The 17,472-nt window shown below is 51.6% G+C and overlaps 6 protein-coding genes across 13 annotated transcripts; 2 read left to right on the plus strand and 4 right to left on the minus strand.

Moving 5' to 3' along the window:
• On the minus strand, positions 1–2,759 carry LOC309668319 (uncharacterized protein C11orf98). Its single transcript, XM_082477968.1, has 4 exons — positions 2,658–2,759; positions 2,381–2,505; positions 779–876; positions 1–693 (listed from the first exon to the last, which is right to left on the minus strand). Exons 1-4 carry the CDS (start codon positions 2,694–2,696, stop codon positions 584–586), a joined length of 372 nt encoding a protein of 123 aa, XP_082334094.1. The 5' UTR covers positions 2,697–2,759; the 3' UTR covers positions 1–583.
• Positions 2,728–4,331, plus strand: CSKMT (citrate synthase lysine methyltransferase). 4 transcript variants are annotated; one of them, XM_082477950.1, is made up of 4 exons: positions 2,862–2,880; positions 3,171–3,258; positions 3,362–3,495; positions 3,659–4,331. In XM_082477950.1, exons 3-4 carry the CDS (start codon positions 3,429–3,431, stop codon positions 4,312–4,314), a joined length of 723 nt encoding a protein of 240 aa, XP_082334076.1. In that variant the 5' UTR covers positions 2,862–2,880; positions 3,171–3,258; positions 3,362–3,428; the 3' UTR covers positions 4,315–4,331. The 4 variants fall into 4 exon arrangements, with proteins under 4 accessions (XP_082334074.1, XP_082334073.1, XP_082334076.1 ...); XM_082477948.1 differs by lacking the exon at positions 2,862–2,880 and adding an exon at positions 2,728–2,746 and having other exon boundaries at positions 3,171–3,495; XM_082477947.1 differs by having other exon boundaries at positions 2,853–2,880; positions 3,171–3,495.
• Positions 4,332–4,473: 142 nt separating this feature from the next.
• Positions 4,474–6,804, minus strand: LBHD1 (LBH domain containing 1). 2 transcript variants are annotated; one of them, XM_082477946.1, is made up of 3 exons: positions 5,877–6,804; positions 5,630–5,798; positions 4,474–5,019 (listed from the first exon to the last, which is right to left on the minus strand). In XM_082477946.1, exons 1-3 carry the CDS (start codon positions 6,024–6,026, stop codon positions 4,616–4,618), a joined length of 723 nt encoding a protein of 240 aa, XP_082334072.1. In that variant the 5' UTR covers positions 6,027–6,804; the 3' UTR covers positions 4,474–4,615. The 2 variants fall into 2 exon arrangements, with proteins under 2 accessions (XP_082334072.1, XP_082334071.1); XM_082477945.1 differs by having other exon boundaries at positions 5,630–6,804.
• Positions 6,805–6,977: 173 nt separating this feature from the next.
• Positions 6,978–7,824, plus strand: UQCC3 (ubiquinol-cytochrome c reductase complex assembly factor 3). Its single transcript, XM_082477967.1, has 2 exons — positions 6,978–7,341; positions 7,432–7,824. The coding sequence occupies exons 1-2, from the start codon at positions 7,114–7,116 to the stop codon at positions 7,579–7,581; spliced, it is 378 nt and encodes a 125-aa protein (XP_082334093.1). The 5' UTR covers positions 6,978–7,113; the 3' UTR covers positions 7,582–7,824.
• A 2,178-nt stretch (positions 7,825–10,002) lies between these two features.
• On the minus strand, positions 10,003–12,647 carry UBXN1 (UBX domain protein 1). 4 transcript variants are annotated; one of them, XM_082477942.1, is made up of 10 exons: positions 12,509–12,647; positions 12,321–12,408; positions 12,128–12,181; positions 11,946–12,040; positions 11,778–11,847; positions 11,424–11,615; positions 11,278–11,329; positions 11,046–11,162; positions 10,320–10,512; positions 10,003–10,147 (listed from the first exon to the last, which is right to left on the minus strand). In XM_082477942.1, exons 2-10 carry the CDS (start codon positions 12,377–12,379, stop codon positions 10,098–10,100), a joined length of 882 nt encoding a protein of 293 aa, XP_082334068.1. In that variant the 5' UTR covers positions 12,380–12,408; positions 12,509–12,647; the 3' UTR covers positions 10,003–10,097. The 4 variants fall into 4 exon arrangements, with proteins under 4 accessions (XP_082334068.1, XP_082334069.1, XP_082334067.1 ...); XM_082477943.1 differs by having other exon boundaries at positions 10,450–10,512; positions 11,934–12,040; XM_082477941.1 differs by having other exon boundaries at positions 11,934–12,040.
• Positions 12,648–14,775: 2,128 nt separating this feature from the next.
• Positions 14,776–17,400, minus strand: LRRN4CL (LRRN4 C-terminal like). The gene is made up of 2 exons (XM_082477954.1): positions 16,735–17,400; positions 14,776–16,193 (listed from the first exon to the last, which is right to left on the minus strand). Exon 2 carries the CDS (start codon positions 16,186–16,188, stop codon positions 15,496–15,498), a length of 693 nt encoding a protein of 230 aa, XP_082334080.1. The 5' UTR covers positions 16,189–16,193; positions 16,735–17,400; the 3' UTR covers positions 14,776–15,495.
• Between the last annotated feature and the right edge of the window lie 72 nt (positions 17,401–17,472).

Here is a 17,472-nt window from a genome sequence, read left to right on the forward strand (position 1 = left end):
TTAAAAGGGAAAAATAACCTTCACTTTATTAAAAATATAATCCAGCAAAGGAAGCAGAGACAACCACGGTCACTTGCCCACCCTGCTCACACAGGGGAGCAGGCAGGGCCAGTATCAAGACCCTTACGTCGTCTGCCATCTCTACAGAACACCTTATTTTTGTCAGAAATGGAAAGCTGGAGTGTCACTCATCGGGGAGACAGGGCCATCATGGAGGGTGGCTTCTTGTTGCCTTTGGTCAAGTAAGAACTGTGGGTCCTGTTTCCCAGCTGTCTTGTTTCCACACTCACAGCCCCTTTTCATGGCCTATCCCCATTCCTACATTTAATCACACGCATCTCAGTGAGAATGCTAGGGCTTTATCACAAATGGAGTTGACTGCTTAGGACCCCCCCCCCCCTCCAATCTTTCTTTTCTACCCTCTTCCTCTCAATACATCCCTCCAGGGCAGGTCACTAGGCCATTAGGGAAGAGGAATCTGGGGACAGTGAAAAGGAGCAACGCTTTCTCCAAAGTCCTCTGAAATAACCATCGAGTCCTCCTGGCTCCAGCTGAGAATCTTCTGGTGGAAGGGGTGTGAGATTTAGCTCTTATCTTCAAGGTCCTCCATGTCTACATCCTGGGGGGCTTTTGTCTTCTTTTTTGATTTGGGCTGTGGTTCACTAGTCCTGGCTGACTTGAGGGGGGCTTCCACTGAGCAAAGGGAAAAAGGAAGCATTAAAGAACCCAAGTGAATCCAGGCGGCCCCCTCACCCCAACTTCTGTGCCCTAGCCTCACCCTCCATGGCTGCTTTCTCTTTCTGGGCAAGCCGGATCTGCTGGAGGAGTTTTCTGCGCTTCTTCCCAGACAGAGTAATGTTGGCACGTGCACTGGACCTGAAGGATTGGTAAGAGCAAAAATATCCAGGTTAACCTGAACCAATACAGACCACACAGTGGTTCTGGTTACTGAAAAGGTCTTTGGATCCAAGTCAAAGAACTGTTACTTTACCTAAAACTAGTCTTAACACATACATAAAGTAACAATAATTGCTAAAATTTAGTACATAATAGAAACGTTTCCTTCTCTTATTTTATAAATATATATATGTATATATATCTATATATCTATAGATATAGATATAGATATATATTTTTTGGCCATTCGACATGCAGGATCTTAGTTCCCTTGACCAGGGATCGAACCCATGCCCCCTGTATTGGAAGCACAATTGGTCTTAACCACTGGACCGCCAGGGAAGTCCCTTATTCTTGATACTTCTAACAGCAGATGTGGTGGGTGGGGGAGGTTTCCCACATCAAGTAATTCTCCAAATTCTCAATGGACATTGACTGGGTGTCCTACAAACGTAACTCCATTTGGACACTATCTACCAGGACATAGCAACAGATACCACAGGTTAAGGCTTCCCCCACTTCAAATGCCAATCACAAATCCAGGTTGTTACCTGTACTTCTGATTGACCAGCCATAAATTGGGGTTCTCATGATCCCCTTCTCAGACTTGATAATTTGCTAGAACAGCTCACAGAACTCAGGGAAACATGTACTTGCATTTACTGATTTATTATAAAACGATGCAACTCAGGAACAGTCAGATGGAAGAGAGGCATAGGGTAAGGTATGGAAGGGGCCAGAGGTTCCATGCTCTCTCCAGGTGAGCCAACCTCCCAGTACCTCCACCAGTTGACCAATCAGGAGCTAGTTCAAGAGGTTGTGTAGAGCTTAATCTACAGCACCCACCCACCCTCTTCCTACAGGCAGTGCAGAGGGAATTAAATTTCCAATCCTCTAATCACTTCATCTTTCTGATGACCAGCCCCACGCTAAGTCACCATTTGCATAAATTTAGGTGTGCTCAAAATGGGATCCGTAGGAAATAAAAGGCACTCTTATCACTCAGGAAATTTAGCTCTTCCAGAAAGCAGAGACAAGGACCAAATATATTTATTATGCCGCTTTATAAACTAAATATTTATAATAAGTCAACGAAAGAATGGGGTGGGAACTCTGCCCCAAGACTCAGGAGGCTTTGAAACTTATATGCAAAAATCTCACATGTGCCCTTGTGAAAATTCATCGAATGGTTCACCGCACACTTATGTGTGTGCTTTTAAATTTACTTATAAAAAAATCTGTGTGAATGTATGTTACTTGGGGGAGGTGGGGGAGTCCACAGCTCTCCTTAGATTCTCAGCAGAGTCCAAGAACCGAAGAAAGGTTGTGAGTGAGAGACTAGCAGAGTTTAGGCACAAACGTTCCTTGCATAAACGTGAGTCAGCAAGGAAAGCAAAAAGGTGTTAGCTGCTCCGGAGCTCGACAAAGAGGAGGGAAGGAGGCTTGGTGGGGAGGACCAAGAGGGAGAGGGTCTGGCACTCACGCCCGCTTCTTGAGGTGGTGCCTCGTGATCAGTCCTACGTCTATCACAGCCCCGACCACCTGGTGCTTCAGTCGCCGCTCCCGGTTCAACACCCGCCGTCGCTTGAACAGCTTCTTCTTCAGCTCCTAAGGGGGAGGAAGATGCTTAATCAGAGCGGTGCCGTGCACCGCGACCCGGGACCCCGCACCCGGCGACACTGGCCCATCGAGTCCATCTCGGGCGAGGGGAAAGGGCTCCGGGACGCTTGGGAAACAGGGTCGGGCTCCCACACAGTCACCGTTCGCGGCCGGTTGATCTTTCCCCCCGGAGCACCCATTGCTGCGTTGCGAAACCAGCTCAGCGTCCAACGTTTCAGCTCTGCGCAGGGTCCGTGTGCGCCCCACCCCTCAGCCCTCCGTTAGCCAATCGCAGCTCGGGGAGGGGAGGGGTTGGGGGGCGGGCCCTAGAGCTATATAAAGGAGCCCGGCCGGCTCTTTTGCCTTTTCGAGGACGGCGACCGAGTGAGTGTCGGCTCTAGTATTTTCACCGGCTGGCCGTGCGGGGGTTCTGGGTGGGGTCTGTTGACCCTCCTTTTCTTGGCGGGGGTCGGGCGTGCGGTCCCGGTCCGCGTAATGTACGGAGGTAGAGGGAAAGGGCTCCGGCCCCCTCGGCGTCATGTCTTCGGTACCGGCGGCTTTCGTCCGCGGGTTCTATCCTCAAGCGCCGGGACACAGGGCTCCAAGGAGCAGGGCCGAGCCGAGGTTCAGCAGACTCCTCCCCGGGGTGCTCACACCCTCTCCTTTGATTTCAGGTCTGTGGAGCCGCCCCAGGAGCCGGAGCTGTCGCCTCCCCTCCTCTTCCACTTCCCGTTGCAAACAATAAAGGCCCTTCGTACCGTAGTAAGTTTGTGTCCGCGTTCTTTTTTTCCGAGGCTGCAGAGTTAGGGAGGCTGTACGCGTGATTCCGCACAGCGGATTTTGCAAATCTTCCCTTGGACCTCAGGCCCCTGCCGGAGCGCGGGCGACATTTTCGCAGAAGTTTCTCTGGCCGACCTTGCCGGCACCTCCGGATGGCAGCCCTGCGCCGAACCCTCCACCTGGCGAGCCTGGCGGCGGGGGCGCGTCGCGCCGTGGCGGGTAGGGAAGGTGGACAGAGGGAGGGCAAGTTGGGTTCTTCGTTACACAGGAAATTAGTCCCAGAAATTGTGCCGCTTAAAGCCTCAGGCCACATTGGTGCGGGTTTTGTCGCGTTTTGCTAGAACTGGGCGCTGGGTGACGCAAGTCCTCCACTCGTCCACAGGCTCCCTGGCTGGTGGCTGCCTGGCGGACCGCCGCCTCTGGGATAAGCTCCCCGCCCAGCCCCGTCAGGGCAGCGCCGGCACCTTCGACTGGTTCTTTGGATACGAGGAAGCCCAGGGGCTCCTACTGCCGCTGCTGCAGGAGGCACCAGCTGCCTGTCCGCCGCGGGTGTTGGACGTGGGCTGTGGGACCTCCAGCTTGTGTACAGGCCTCTACACCAAATGCCCGCACCCAGTGGACGTGTTGGGGGTGGACTTCTCTCCTGTGGCTGTGGCCCACATGAACAGCCTCCTGGAAGGTGGCCAAGGCCAAACACCCCTGTGCCCGGGGCACCCTGCCTCACGCCTCCACTTCATGCAAGCTAATGCCCAGAACCTGCAGCCAGTGGCTTCCTCAGGCTCTTTCCATCTAGTGCTAGACAAGGGCACCTGGGATGCTCTTGCCCGGGGTGGTCTGCCTGGGGCTTACCAGCTGCTGTCAGAGTGCCTGAGGGTCCTAAGTCCTGGGGGGACCCTGATTCAGTTCTCAGATGAGGACCCTGATGTACGGCTGCCCTGCCTGGAGCAAGGGTCCCAAGGCTGGACTGTGTCTGTGCAGGAGCTGGGCCCTTTCGGGGGCATCACCTACTTTGCTTACTTGGTTCAAGGCTCCAATTAAAGACTTCTAAAACCTGACCCTAGTGTTTCTGTTGGGTGAGGAGTTGGAGAAAGCTTTTGTCTTGGCAAGATGACTGGAAAATGAGGATTTGGATCCTGGCTTCCACGTTTATTAGCTGTGTGCACACAGTATTGAATATTTCTGTGCCCCAGTTTACTCACCTGCAAGGTTGGAATAATACCTGGAGTTATGTGGATTCCATACAACAACAGGTGAAACATTTAGCAGTGCCAGGCACAAGATGAGTGCTGAATAAAGAAGGTACAAGTGGCTCATTCCCCATCCCCAGTTAACTGAACTCCTAAAAGCACAGATAGGAATTCTTAATCCAAATTCCTTGGATATGACTTGTGTGACCCAGGGGCCTAACCTGTAAGCCTTCATTTTTCTCAGCTTGTAAAAGGGGAAGATTGTGAAAGGACAGGTAGAAGGGCTTCATAAACCTAGGTAAAATGTTTGAGGGAGAGTGATACTTACCCTCAAAGCTCCTGGGAGGCAGGAAATGGGAATATTCCACAAAGCAGCTTCTGCAGACACGGAAACCTGATGCTGGGTCCCAGAGAGGACAGGGATTGGGGGCTTCCTGACAATCTGTCTCCTCTGGAATCCAGGAGGCATCTTGATCTACCTGTTCCTGCCCCCAGCTGAGTTCTGGGTTAAAGGTTCTTAAGGGAGATTTGGGGTCCAGTGAGCTCCAAGTCCAGCCTGGGGGGTTGGGGAGGAGGGAGTTAAAGAGCCCATTAACAGTGAAAAATATACCTGATATACTACTGGATTTTTTTTTTAAAGATAAAACATTCATGTAATTTCTTTTGCTTATAAAAATAATACAGCAATTATAATGAAGAGCCTAACTTAACAGCTTCAGTTTCCTCATGAGGGAGAAAGTATCCTTCCTCACTGGGTCCTGAAAAATATATGTAAAAGTGTTCAGCACAGTGCCTGGCACATAGTAAAAGTAGCTTCTATAACAGTATATAGACATGAAGAAAAATCTGGAAGAGAAGGCATACAAAATGTTAATCTCTGGGTAGTCGGATTTGGGGTGATCTTATTCTTTTCCCCCATGACAAAAATATCTTAAAGTATTAAAAATACATATTAAAAGGTGTCACCTATCTGACATCACAACTGCCTTTTAAAGTTCATCAACTTTGCCAACCACCTTGACTTTTATCTCCCACCTCTACATTTTTCTTCACTGTGTTTACTGAGCACCTACTGTGTGCTGCTTAATGCAAGAGACACAACTAAGCTGTCCTGCTTAGACCATCCCATTCACAACAGCCTCACTTGAACCAGCCACCTCCCTCACCTGGTTCTTCACTTTGGTCCTGGAAGAAGACCTCAACCTCCTCTTCCTCATCATCAGTGAGCAGCTGCAGCTCCTCGTGTGGCCACCGGAGCTCCCCACTCTCTTCACTCGCCTCAGCCTCAGAGGCTTCCACCACGATGGAGGGGAGGCGGGTCTTTTGACAGACAACCTGGATGGGCACAGCAGGGGGCTTGGGCCAAATTGGAACATAAGCCAACAGCAAGACACAAGGTGGGGAAGTACTAACCTGAACATCCTGGCGACCTTCAACCTGGCCAATTTCTCCTCTGTCCTCCCAGAGAGGGTTGGTCAGTCTAGGACTTTCTGGTTGCTGGGAGGAGCCTGGGCTATCTCTAGGCCAAGGCCCATCCTCGCTGCTCCCTGGCACAAGGGCCATGGGTGCTGATTCTTGGAGTGCAGGGTGGTTGAACTCAGTAGAGTACCCCTGCCCAGAGCACCCCACAGACTGTTCCTTTAATCTGCTTTGGAGCCTGGCCCCTTAATCACTTCTGAGGAGAAGAGGCTGACATGCAAGGAGATTATGGGCATTCCAGGGCAGGGGACAATCCCAAGAGGTGGGATAGGAGCTTTATTTCTACTCTCTCCCTGGTGACACTGGGAAAGGCAGAAGTAGGAGTTAACGAGGGCATCTGGATTAAAGCCCTGTGAGTGAAGAGCTTTGATAACGAACTTGGAATTTCCTGGTTCTTACTGGGTCTCCCACATTGACATGTTTCTTTGTATCTTATTTAATGAATATTTTTATGGTGTATGCTATTTGCCAGAAACTGTTTTAAATGCTTTTCATATAAACTTATTTAATTATCCTAAAACTATGAGATAGATACTGTTATTAGCCTCATTTTCCGATGCAGAAACCGAGAAACAAAGAACTTAAACGATTTGCCTAGGGTCACACAACTAAGAGGTGTTTTCTTCTCCAAACTAGAATTCGGTATGTTACACAAAATCCATGGTTTTCATGGTTTAAAAACAAAACAAAAAACCAAGGTTATATACCATGAAGAGAAAGGTAACGTTTACTTTCAACGAGTAAAATAAAAGGAAAACATAAATATACCCTTCTCCCCACCCGGTACACTTGGCTTTGAGTTTTTGTTCAGGAGTTGAAGGGATTGAAGGCAGTCAATAGATTGATGTTTATAAGTATCTGGATGTCCTCATGTACTGTACTGGAAAAGCACAAGTAATTGTAGGAAACTACAGAGCACAGCCCTGACCCTCTATTGATCAGGACATTGCGGAGCTGGGCAATTGTAAAACTCACAGCAACAATGGAGATACTTACTCTCCCCTTAGCAATCCTCCTCGGGATTTCATGACAAGGGGCCCCACGCTCGGCTCTAGGTGCCAACACCTCTTGACGTGGTCAACCTCCTCAGCTAAACCTAGTCTTAACACCCAGGAGCTCTAGCTTCGACACGTTTCTCTGGCCAGGGCCTCTCTAGCCCGACCCCGTCTCTATGGTTTCCTGTGTGAGGCGCTCTAGCCTGCGCAGATCGAGACGTCGCGGCGGCCTTGCTAGGCTACCAGAGACTCCGGAAAGCGCCTCGCTGGTCGCGCGGTCGGCCATGGAGACCCTGCGCAAAGCGCTGATCGCGGGCGCAGTGCTGGGCGCGGGGGCTGGCGTGGGCACCGCGCTCTTTGTCCTCGTGGCCCCGGGAGAACAGCAGAAGCAGGCGATGCTGAAGGTGTGAGCAGTTGGGAGGCCGAGGTGGGGCGAGCGGGCGGAGAACCGCAGGCTGGTAGCCCGGACTACCAACCTCCCTTCCTGCCCGCAGGAGATGCCGGAGCAGGACCCGCAGAGCAGGGACGAGGCGGCCAGGACCAAAGAGCTACTTCTGGCCTCTCTGCAGGAGGCAGCGGCCACGCAAGAGAACGTCGCCTGGAGAAAGAACTGGATGAGTGGCGGCGGCGGGAAGTCAGCCTGAGGTCAAACCTGCCCCCGTGCGCGCCGGGACCTCCGCTGCAGCGCAGGAACCCGAGCCGGCCTTACTCCTCTGTGGGCCGGCGGGGAGTCCAGACACGCGCAGACCTCTTCGGGACCTGGGGAGCTGCCGCTGGGTGAGCACGTTCCCCCCCAAACCCTGCATTGACTGCGTTTTAACGTCCACGTCTTGTGCCAGGTCATCGGATGTGGCTAACTGAAGGAACCAATAAATCATGTTCCTCCATCCAGAGAGTGAGCGCTGCAGCTGGACGCCCATAAGAGCTTAGAGTGTTATGGGAGTCAGTGCTGCGGGCCGGCTTGAGTGCAGCTCCTGCCTGCCCCGCCCCTCATGTGACGCTGAAGCCCTATAGGCCGAGCGACCACGTTTTCAAAACACACGTCAGGTCACGTGGTTTGCGTGAGTGTACTTTCGGGGATAACCGACTGAAGTTCTTGAAATCGTTAACTATCCTGGAAACTCTTGTGCAGTAAATACCCATAGAGGACACTCTGGGTGCCTGTCCTTCGAATGAGGTTGGAGAGGGGCTTCTAGCAATTAACATGTGCCATAATGCCTTCTGTGACCTTAATTTAACCTTCGGAGGCCACCGTGGCAGGAGCGGTAAAAGGAGTGTGCTTTGAGTCAGATCTTGTTTCAACTCCTGCATGTTAAAAAACCTCTGAGCCTTAGTCCTGTTCCATAAAAGGTGATAATTGGGAATTTCCTGGTGGTCCAGTGGCGAAGACTCCGTGCTTCTAATGCAGGGGGCCCTGGTTCGATCCCTGGTCAGGGAACTAGATCCCAGGTGCTGCAACAAGAGTTCGCATGCCGCAACTAAGAGATCCCGCATGCTGCAATGAAGATCCCACTAAGACCTGGTGCAGATAAATACATAAATAAATAAATAAATGGTGACGATTATCTTGAGAGTTGTAAAAAGGTGAACTTAGGAATGTAAAGTGCAGTGCCAGGCACAGGGCAGCCTCTCACTAAATGCACTGGGGTTTTCCTCCCACAAGGTTTTCACTGTAGTGGTTTTCAATTTCTGAATCCGTCATAGGATCTATTGGCGATGCCACTGATGGGATGAGGTAAAGCTATCAGTGGGGCGGCCGCCCTACAGCGAAGTCAACCAATTCACTCCCCTTTTGTCTATTTTATGTCCTGTGCTTCCAAACAAGATTGCAACTGATGGGGGACGGGGGTGGGGGGGGCTGCTTGTATTAAGTAAAGCCGGAACACACTAAATAAAGCTTGGTAACACTGAGGTGTAAACCGAGATAAGAGCATTGGTGCAGTTTTCAGCTACTAGATGGTGAAGTCGTAAGCTGAGCACATTTGTCATGTGTGGGATGAGAGGAGGGAGGTCAGCAGCTGTTTGAGGGAGCACTAGGACGAGGGGAGCAGCCGCAGCACGAGGGGAGCTTGGCAGTTCAGAGCCTGAGCCCTAGAGTCGGGCTCCCCAGAGATGTGTCCAGGTTCTGCTACTTGCTAGCTGGGTCAGTTTGGACAAGTCATGTGCTTTGGTGTCCCAATCTCTAAAATGGGATCATTGTACCTACAGCTAGATGATACTGCCTTCATATCTCAGTTAATACATACAAAGCACTTAAAACTGTGTGGTATATATTAAGTACTCAATACTTTTTAGTGCAGAAGAGATGCAGTTGTGAAGCAGCTCCTACGGCTCCTCTCACTGTGAATAGTCACATTTTAAAAACTACCCTTCTAGTAGCTAATACTTAATTGGGGACTTACCAGGTGCCAGGCACGGTGCTAAAGTACCTTACATCAGCATTACGTAAGCCCCCACAACCCCAATTAACAGGCACTATTATCCCTGTTTTACTAAAGAAGAAACTAGGCTTAATTAAAGAAGTCAAGGCACATAGCTACTAAGGATTTCAGGCTTAGGTACTGCCTTACCCACAGGAGCAAAAGATGCTATCCAGGGCTTCCCTGGTGGCGCAGTGATTGAGAGTCTGCCTGCTAATGCAGGGGACACGGGTTCGAGCCCTGGTCTGGGAAGATCCCACATGCCGCGGAGCGACTGGGCCCGTGAGCCACAACTACTGAGCCTGCGTGTCTGGAGCCTGTGCTCCGCAACGGGAGAGGCCACGATGGTGAGAGGCCCGCGCACCGCGATGAGGAGTGGCCCCCGCTTGCCGCAGCTGGAGGAAGTCCTCGCACAGAAACGAAGACCCAACACAGCCAAAAAAATTAATTAATTAAAAAAAAAAAAAAGATGCTATCCAACGTACACCCCACACTCCAGCACCTCTCCCCTTCAACCTCCCAAGCAACTCATCAGACCCAGAGATTAGAAACACGTCTCCCGTGGAAATTTAAGAGGAAGCATAGGGTCTATTCTAAAAGCCTTCCTTTTGTCCCTCCCGGCCATTCACGAAGGAGTCAGTCACATACAGAACTCAGAGGGTCTATTTATTAGGAAGGTGATGTCAGTGCTTTATCAAAGATGAAGAGAGGTCAGAGAAGGATGGTGGGATAAAGGCCTCTCAGCCGGGACATTTCTTGGCCACAATGAGGACAGCAGAAGGCACAAGTCCTGAAGATGGAACGAAACAGGTTTGAACCAAAAGATCTGCTTTTTGCCCACCCCTCCCCCCGCCCCAAATTCCTGGCCTCACACTATCTCCACAAAGTCCCTTCGTTGCATCCCTTCCTTTCTCAAGCATGTCCCCTATCCCCCTCCTGGTTTCGGGTCCCACGTGTCATACCCAGCTCCTGCAGAGGCCGCTCCATGTCAGCCTCTGAGAAGGCCCGCCGGGGGAAGCCACTAAGCAACTGCACAGGGTCCTGGCCCCCTCCTAGCTCCTCCCCACGGTGGAGCTCCACATAGAGCCTCACAGCTGCCAGCTGTTCCCGTGCCCGGAATGTCTGGGTCAGTGAGCTCCCATCTGGCAGCCTGACCTAGAAGGCAAGACAGAAATACAGAATTGTGAGTGTCAAAACTGAGTGAAGTGCCCAGGTAAAGAGAAGAAAAAGAGCAAAGTTGGCTTCTCCTTCCTCTTAGAGAGACTAAACCAGCATAATTACTATTTAAAGCACTTAATGAACAACCACTTAGGCTTGGCTTTACTGAACACTGAAGAGAGAGACTCCTAGCTCCCTCACAACTTAAGGAAAACAAAGACAAGATTACACAAAATATCTGGATAGGTACCACATCATGCAAACAGCTGTATAATAAGCCAAATGAAAATATGATGAACAAGTAAGAAGTTAACTGCTGAATAAGAAAACGAGATAGATTTATATAAGACTGGGGCAAGTAAAATTTGATATCTTTCCTAAGAGCAGAGAAGATAGGATTTCAAAAGTCATTTACAAAGATGGGAGAGGTTTGGCAAAGGGAACATAACTGAAAAAAGCTCTGGGCTGGGCTGGGCGCCTTACAAGCCAACAAAGGGTCCCAGGAGCAAGTCAGGAGTCAGAATCAGTACCTGTATGCGACACTGGTCATACTCTCGCTTCGTGGGAGGCTCCTTGCTGGGAGAGGAGGGAACAGGGCCTGGCTCTGTTGTTGGTGGGCATGGCTGAGAACCCACATGACCACCATACTGGAGGACAAAGTTAAACAATCAGGCACTAACCCAACCTTTCCCTCTGAAGCTAGAAAAGGGGATTTACTAGCCCCCCTACTTCATCACCCTCAGTATCTACCCAATCACCTACCTTCTTGGCTCTCTCTGCTTTGTCCCTTTCGATCTTTTCTCGGACTCTTTGTCTGGAACGCAGACAGAACGAAAGTAGGTCAGACACTGACAAAGCAGATCTTGATTCCTTTCTCATCTCTTAGCCAACACCCCCAGCACCCAGACCTGGCCGCTAACTCTTCAGCCTTTTCCCTCCTCCGCTCCTCAGCAGCCCGGCGCATCTCATCTTCCTGCAGCCGCTGTCGGGCAGCTGACAACTCTTGCCCTTGTCTCCTGCGCTGCCGTTCCCGTTCCAGTGCCTCCCGCTCCTCTCTTTCTTCACGCTCCCGCTGCTTTTGGGCCACCAGCTCCAACATCCTGTATTGCAGAGAGAAAAGAGTTCAAGAGAAGTGGACATAAATTGGGAAGGTGCGTTTATTAACAAGGGATTCAGAAAACAGAATCCGGGAACACAGTCCCAAAACACGTCTGGGGGGAGGTGGAGAATGAGCCTCAGAAACGTGACCTTGTTCCTCATACCTCTTAGTCTGTTCCTGCCTTTCCTCTTCAGTCAAAATGGGTTTGCTTTCTCCCACAGCAGACCCAGGTCCTACAAACAAGCAATCAGTATTATTACCCGTTCATCCTCCTCCTCAGGCCCTCCTGAATAATCACACTGGGTCCCTCCGTCAGGACCTTCAGGGCCACCTTGCTCAGTGGGGGTGGGTTCCCGTCCCAGGATATGTCCCAGGGGGGTCGCGAGTGGCTCGTCCACGTCTGGGTCGTCTTCATGCTCCATCAACCTGGCAGGGAAAGTCGGGAGGGAAGTTAATGTTCAGGCTGCCTCTCCTAGGAGTCCCCAGTCCCCTGCTACCGGTCTGAGCGCTCACCAGTCCATCGCAGCCTCGATGCCCTGGTTCCCTGTGAGGGCCAGAGCCTTCTCCCTGGGGGCAGAAACACCGTGAATAGCGCCCACGAGCCATGGCGATGGTCAGGCTGGGGCGTAGAGCCTGAGGCCAGGCTGGGGTAAAGGCCTGGACAGGTCGGCGACCCCCGCGGACGGGTGTTAGGGGGCTCCCTTACGCGCGTCCCTTGGGGAAGCCCATCTCGAGGAGACTCTCCAGAGCCGTCAGCTCCGCCATGACGCCGCCACCGCCGCTTCCGCGGGGACCTGGAGGGGGCGAGAAGGCCGGAGAGGGTCAGCGCGGGGCGTCCCCCGCCGGCGCGCTATCCCGCCCCCAACGGCCCCAGCCGGACGCTCGCTCACTCACTGGCTTCGGACCGGCCCTGGACACCGACGAGAAGAAAGCCTAGGGGAAGCGGAAGTGCCCGAATCTGTTTGGGTCACGTGGAGGCGGACGTGGACGGGTGCCGCGGAGAGCCAGAAAACACAGGCCTGGCCCGGCTGCCAGGACCTGGCGTTGAGGGGACAGGCGGGGCGTAGGAGTAGCGGCCCGGGAGGCAGCCCACATTCCCCCGCCCAAGCCCGGGCGCCCGGCGGCGGTGTAGAAGAAGGGCGATGCCGACCTGAAACCCTTGGGCGAATCAAGACAGCTCTCGATATGGCCCCTTAGCGCGACCGGTTGGAAAATTATTTAGCAGTGTTTATCAGGAGCCATAGAAATGTGCGCACCCTTTGACCTGCTCATCCTCTCCGTCAATTGAGCTATCCTCCGCGCGACTGCCAAAGGGATCTTTGCAAAACACAATAACTGATCCTGTCATCAACTCCCTGATTAAGACTTCTCCATGACACCTCAGTCACCTAGGACGAAACTTAAATGTTGGTAGTCTGGCTTCCTCCTACCCTTTCTTTTGTTAATGCCCCATTTATAAAGTGAGGATAACAATAGCACCAACCTTAGGTGCCTGGCAAGACTATACTGTGTAAATGTTGGTAGTTGGTGCGGAGTTCATCTCTCACCACTTGAGGGTAACGTGCAGATTGCAAAACTCTCCCTCCTCCCGGTCTTTGCACATACCCGTCCCTCTGTGTCTGGGATGTCCTGCCTCTTCTGTGGGCTTGGTTAACTCCCAGTCGTTTTTTGGACTGGACCCTGGGTTTGCTTTCTGTCTTTTCTTTCCTTTTTTTTTTTTTTTTGGCTGCACCGCATGTGGGATCTTAGGTCCCCAGGGATCAAACCTGCGCCCCCTGCTGTGGAAGCGCGGAATTTTAACCACTGGACCACCAGAGAAGTCCCTGGGTTTGCTTTCTAAGGGAAGCCTGCCTTGACCACCCCCTCTCCACCTCCCAGCCCCGGTATTTACTCCATTAGCACTTGTCCCCCTGGTGTGTAGTCTTGTTGATTACTTAGCTCGCCGCCACTACCTAGGCTGTTAGGTCCCTTAAGTTAAAGCACTTTAAATGTTTTTTAGGAGGCAGAATAATAATAAGTTGCTGATATTGATAATATATGCACTAGAGAATTTTATATGGTTAATTCATATTTAATCATTACAATCCATATGATGTAGATACTATTATTAGTCACTGGAAACAGACACAGAAAGATGAGATAATTTACCGAAGGTCGCAGAGCTAGGATTCAAACCCATGCAGTGGGCGTTCTGGAACCGCTAGGCTGTGCTGCCTCTCTGTGGTGGAATGAAGATCATCAGCTTTGGAGTTGGGCAACTTGGGTCGAGAAATCCTAACTCATCTCCTTACTTGTATTGAATAGCTTCAAACCATTTAGAACCTCAAACTTCTCACCTGTGAAAAGGTGATACCATCTCTTAGAACGATTGTGATAAGAGATTAAGTAAGAATGCATGTAAAGCGCGTCTTTAATATTAAGACAGTAAGGAAGAAAAAGTACAGAAAAAAAAAACAGAACGAAAAAGTGAGATAGTAGGCCCTCATTATTTGTAAATGAATAAATGCTGAGGAAATACAGGAATCAAACTAAAGACACAAAGTATTGAACGGCAATGTGGTGTGTATTCTAAATAACAAATGTGTTCTAACTTTATTCTAGAGTTCCAATAATAGAAGAATGATTAAATTGTATAGTACTGCCTCTCTCACCTACTTCAAGGTAAGTACCCTATGGAAATACACAAACATGTGAGGATACACAAACAAACAAGGATGTCCACAGCAAACGCTGAAGACAAATGTTCTAACAAAGAGCCAAGGCTATTGTCAGTTAAGGAGCATCCTCCAATGGAAAGTTACGCCTTTCACATAAGTAAGAAGGCTGTGATTTACCAACATGGAACACTGTCCATAATATATTGAATGAAAAAAGAATATATTTGCATTGCTTAGAGAAAAATTTGCTCTGCTACAGGCAATTACCTCTTGAGGAGAAGGGAAACTTTCATCTTATCCTCTTCGGTACTGAAATTTGTATGTGTTACTTTTATAATTTAAAAAAAGGTTATAAGATCAGTAAAAGTGAGGAATAAACTGTGTAGCAACTTAGACTTTTCTACATCCAGTTAATTTAAAAATAAACTCGAAAGTATGTATACTACTCCGACAAATCGGTGTGTGGACAGGGAATTGAAAAGGATCATGAAAATTGAAAATGTCTTCCTTTTACATCTCCTTTAATGTTATTACAGTGAATATACAATAAACACAAATGGGGGAGGGGGAGTCCTTTGTTATTATTGTATTATTATTATTATATTTTTACTAGCAAAACCGCAAGCTTGTCCCAAACAGCAGCTTGGGCAGTCCCTCTCTTCTCCACCCCATGTCAGTCATTTATTCCCACCCGCCTCAGACACAGGTAGATTCTAACTCAGTGCGCATCCTCACTATCTAAACAAAAAGGCAGAAGGAGAAGGAGTGGTCTCTAGCCCCAAACTCCCATCCCGCAGCAGCTTATTCTCAAAACCCCACGGAAGCCACCCATAGTGGCAGGGCCCTTTTGAGGCTGTACGACAGGAGTAGACTAACCGTAGCCAACGGGCCGAAACTGTCCGGGGCCTGACTTGTAAGGCCCAAGAGCTAAGAATGATTTTTACGTTTTTAAATGGTTACATGGTTATGTAAGAACTACATGATATCTTCGATTTTATCCCCTGGAACCACAAAGCCTAAATTATTCTGGTCCATTAAGAAAAAATTTGCCGACCTTCTCTACTCCTAAACCTAAGCTCGGAGCAGAGTGGAAAGTCTGGGGCCTGAACCGACTCAGCGGGGGGCCAGCGCCCGGCCTTCCATCCCGCCGTCTGGTCTGTCAGGGCGCCACCTCCCCCGGAGCGGCGCCGGGCTTAGCTTGGCCGGAGAGGCCCCCGGGAGGCCTCAGAGTCCCGCGCCGCTCGGGCGGCCTCGGCGGGGGCAGCCCCAGCGGTCGCGCAGGCAGAAGTGCCAGACCAGGGCGGAGCAGCCGAGCAGGGCCAGCGCCGAGCCCACGCCCACGGCCCCGTGCAGCAGCGTGAGCGGCCTCGGCAGCACGGTCAGCCGGCCGCAGGGCCCGAAGGCGGGGCCGCCCGCGCCGTCGAGGCCCTCGGCCCCGGGCACGCTGCTCTCCCCGGCCGCGTTGGCGGCCACCACACAGACGACGTATGCGGCCCCGGGCTTCAGGCCCTTCAGCTCCGCTCGGCGGACCGTCGAGTTGAGGGGGGGCCCCTTCTGCGGAGCCCCGGCGCCTTCCCAAAGCAGCAGCCAGTACTGGTGGACCGGGGAGAAGGGGGCGCACCAGTGCACCACGGCGCGGCCCGCCTCTGCCTCCATGCGCACTTCCCCCAGGCGTGGCGGGTCGGGCGGCTGCGCGGCGCTGGAGAGGCCGGGGCACAGGCACATCGTCGGGCCGGCCCTCTGCAGCTCCTGGCAGGGCACCTGCAGGTGGCGGCAGCGGTCGTAGTCGCAGGGGACAGCCGGCAAAGGTGTCTCATCTTGCTCCTCTTCTTCCGAGTCTCCCGCGAAGGGCTGCGCTCTGGGAACCAAGGAGAAGGTGACAGCCAGGAGCCACACAAGGCAGGGAGAGCCCGGCATGGAGTCTGGAAGGGAAGGAGGGGGAAGGGTAAAGGCCGGTCAGCCCTCACACCTTGCAGGCCCCCCTCCCTCAACAAAAGCTCTAGAGACAGGGAAACACGACCGGGGACCAAGAGAACAGGAAGGAGGTGGAAATGAGACGATACACCCCTTTGTCATCCAACTTCTGAACAGCCTACGTGCTTGGTTTTGGACGAAAAAGAATAAAATGTCGTCTGACCCGACAGAGAGAAGTGCGCAACCAGCAATGCGTGAAGCATGAGAAACAGTTAATGAATAAACTGAGTGCTGAGGGGAGAAGAGGAGTAAATGATTTACGCAGCCTGGGGAAGGAAGATGGAATCGTTCCCAGCTGCCACCCAGAGAAACCATCTAAGTAAAATAAGTATCAATCAGTCAGCAACACATGCAGAAACCCAGAAAGGAGATGGAAGTGAGAAAGGAGAAGAGATGGGACACAGAGGCCCTGGAACCCTCCCAACCCACCTATCAAAGTCCTGGTCCCTGCCTGCCCCCCACCTCCCTGACTCACAAGCAGCACCTTACCAGTGGGTAGGCCTTGATGCAGTGAGTAGCAGGCCGGGGGTCCTAAGAGGTCCCCAGGAGCACAGGCTGCACAGTCAGGTTTTCTCAATGTCTTCAATTTCAATTCTGTTTTGGCTCAAAGCTTTTATACCCTCAACTGTGATGTCACCACCTGGCCCCCCTTCCCCTGTCCCCCTCCCCGGTGAGTGCCAAGAAGAGGGCTGGTGCCTTCAGAGGGCCTGAGTCACGGGGCCAGGGGTGGGGGAAGCCACATGCAGCGGTTTCAGCTGGAGGCCAGGATGCCTGGGTTCTGAAAGAGCAGTGGAATGTGGAAGGCAGCCAGGAGCTGAGAATCCAAAGGCTGAAGTCACGTGAGGGGGTGAGGAGGGGAACACAAAGGACGGGGCCACCTGGCTGGTATCAGAGAGAAAAATAGCTGTGGACAGCATGGGGCCTGGGCTACAAAATGCTGTTTCAGTAAAAAATCATACCACATCCATGGCAGTCATTTCCTGTCTTCCGCCTCCCAATGGACTGAGAAAGGGAGGGGTGCGGAGGCCAGAATGATGTATCCCAGCTTTCCAGACCCGCCCTATGCTATCCCCCTCCCCAGAGGGAGATGAGAGTCACATGGATGGAGTGGGCAGGTTTTCACTCCTTGGACGTCCTAGGCTGTGAATGGAAACAGCTGTGCCTAAAACAGTCCAGGGTCTGGAGATCTTCCCCATCGGTAACCCCTGACAAGACAACCTCCTCCAA

The sequence above is a fragment of the Balaenoptera physalus genome (assembly GCF_965194825.1).
Source record: "Balaenoptera physalus genome assembly, chromosome: 10".
NCBI classification, from domain to species: domain Eukaryota; kingdom Metazoa; phylum Chordata; class Mammalia; order Artiodactyla; family Balaenopteridae; genus Balaenoptera; species Balaenoptera physalus.

What these genes read in the sequence shown, in the direction of transcription:
- LOC309668319 (XM_082477968.1), bottom strand. Translation starts at nt 2,696, where the DNA reads ATGGGTGCTCCGGGGGGAAAGATCAACCGGCCGCGAACG. An exon ending in CACCACCTCAAGAAGCGGGC is followed by an intron (nt 877 to 2,380) that starts GTGAGTGCCAGA and finishes CCAATCCTTCAG; the next exon opens with GTCCAGTGCACGTGCCAACA. An exon ending in AGAGAAAGCAGCCATGGAGG is followed by an intron (nt 694 to 778) that starts GTGAGGCTAGGG and finishes CCCTTTGCTCAG; the next exon opens with TGGAAGCCCCCCTCAAGTCA.
- CSKMT (XM_082477948.1), top strand. Translation starts at nt 3,429, where the DNA reads ATGGCAGCCCTGCGCCGAACCCTCCACCTGGCGAGCCTGGCGGCGGGG. An exon ending in GGCGCGTCGCGCCGTGGCGG is followed by an intron (nt 3,496 to 3,658) that starts GTAGGGAAGGTG and finishes ACTCGTCCACAG; the next exon opens with GCTCCCTGGCTGGTGGCTGC.
- LBHD1 (XM_082477945.1), bottom strand. Translation starts at nt 6,026, where the DNA reads ATGGCCCTTGTGCCAGGGAGCAGCGAGGATGGGCCTTGGCCTAGAGAT. An exon ending in GGACCAAAGTGAAGAACCAG is followed by an intron (nt 5,020 to 5,629) that starts GTGAGGGAGGTG and finishes CCAACCCCCCAG; the next exon opens with GCTGGACTTGGAGCTCACTG.
- UQCC3 (XM_082477967.1), top strand. Translation starts at nt 7,114, where the DNA reads ATGGTTTCCTGTGTGAGGCGCTCTAGCCTGCGCAGATCGAGACGTCGC. An exon ending in AGAAGCAGGCGATGCTGAAG is followed by an intron (nt 7,342 to 7,431) that starts GTGTGAGCAGTT and finishes TCCTGCCCGCAG; the next exon opens with GAGATGCCGGAGCAGGACCC.
- UBXN1 (XM_082477941.1), bottom strand. Translation starts at nt 12,379, where the DNA reads ATGGCGGAGCTGACGGCTCTGGAGAGTCTCCTCGAGATGGGCTTCCCC. An exon ending in TGAGCAAGGTGGCCCTGAAG is followed by an intron (nt 11,848 to 11,933) that starts GTCCTGACGGAG and finishes GCTTGTTTGTAG; the next exon opens with GACCTGGGTCTGCTGTGGGA. An exon ending in GCGGCCTCTGCAGGAGCTGG is followed by an intron (nt 10,148 to 10,319) that starts GTATGACACGTG and finishes TTCCATCTTCAG; the next exon opens with GACTTGTGCCTTCTGCTGTC.
- LRRN4CL (XM_082477954.1), bottom strand. Translation starts at nt 16,188, where the DNA reads ATGCCGGGCTCTCCCTGCCTTGTGTGGCTCCTGGCTGTCACCTTCTCC.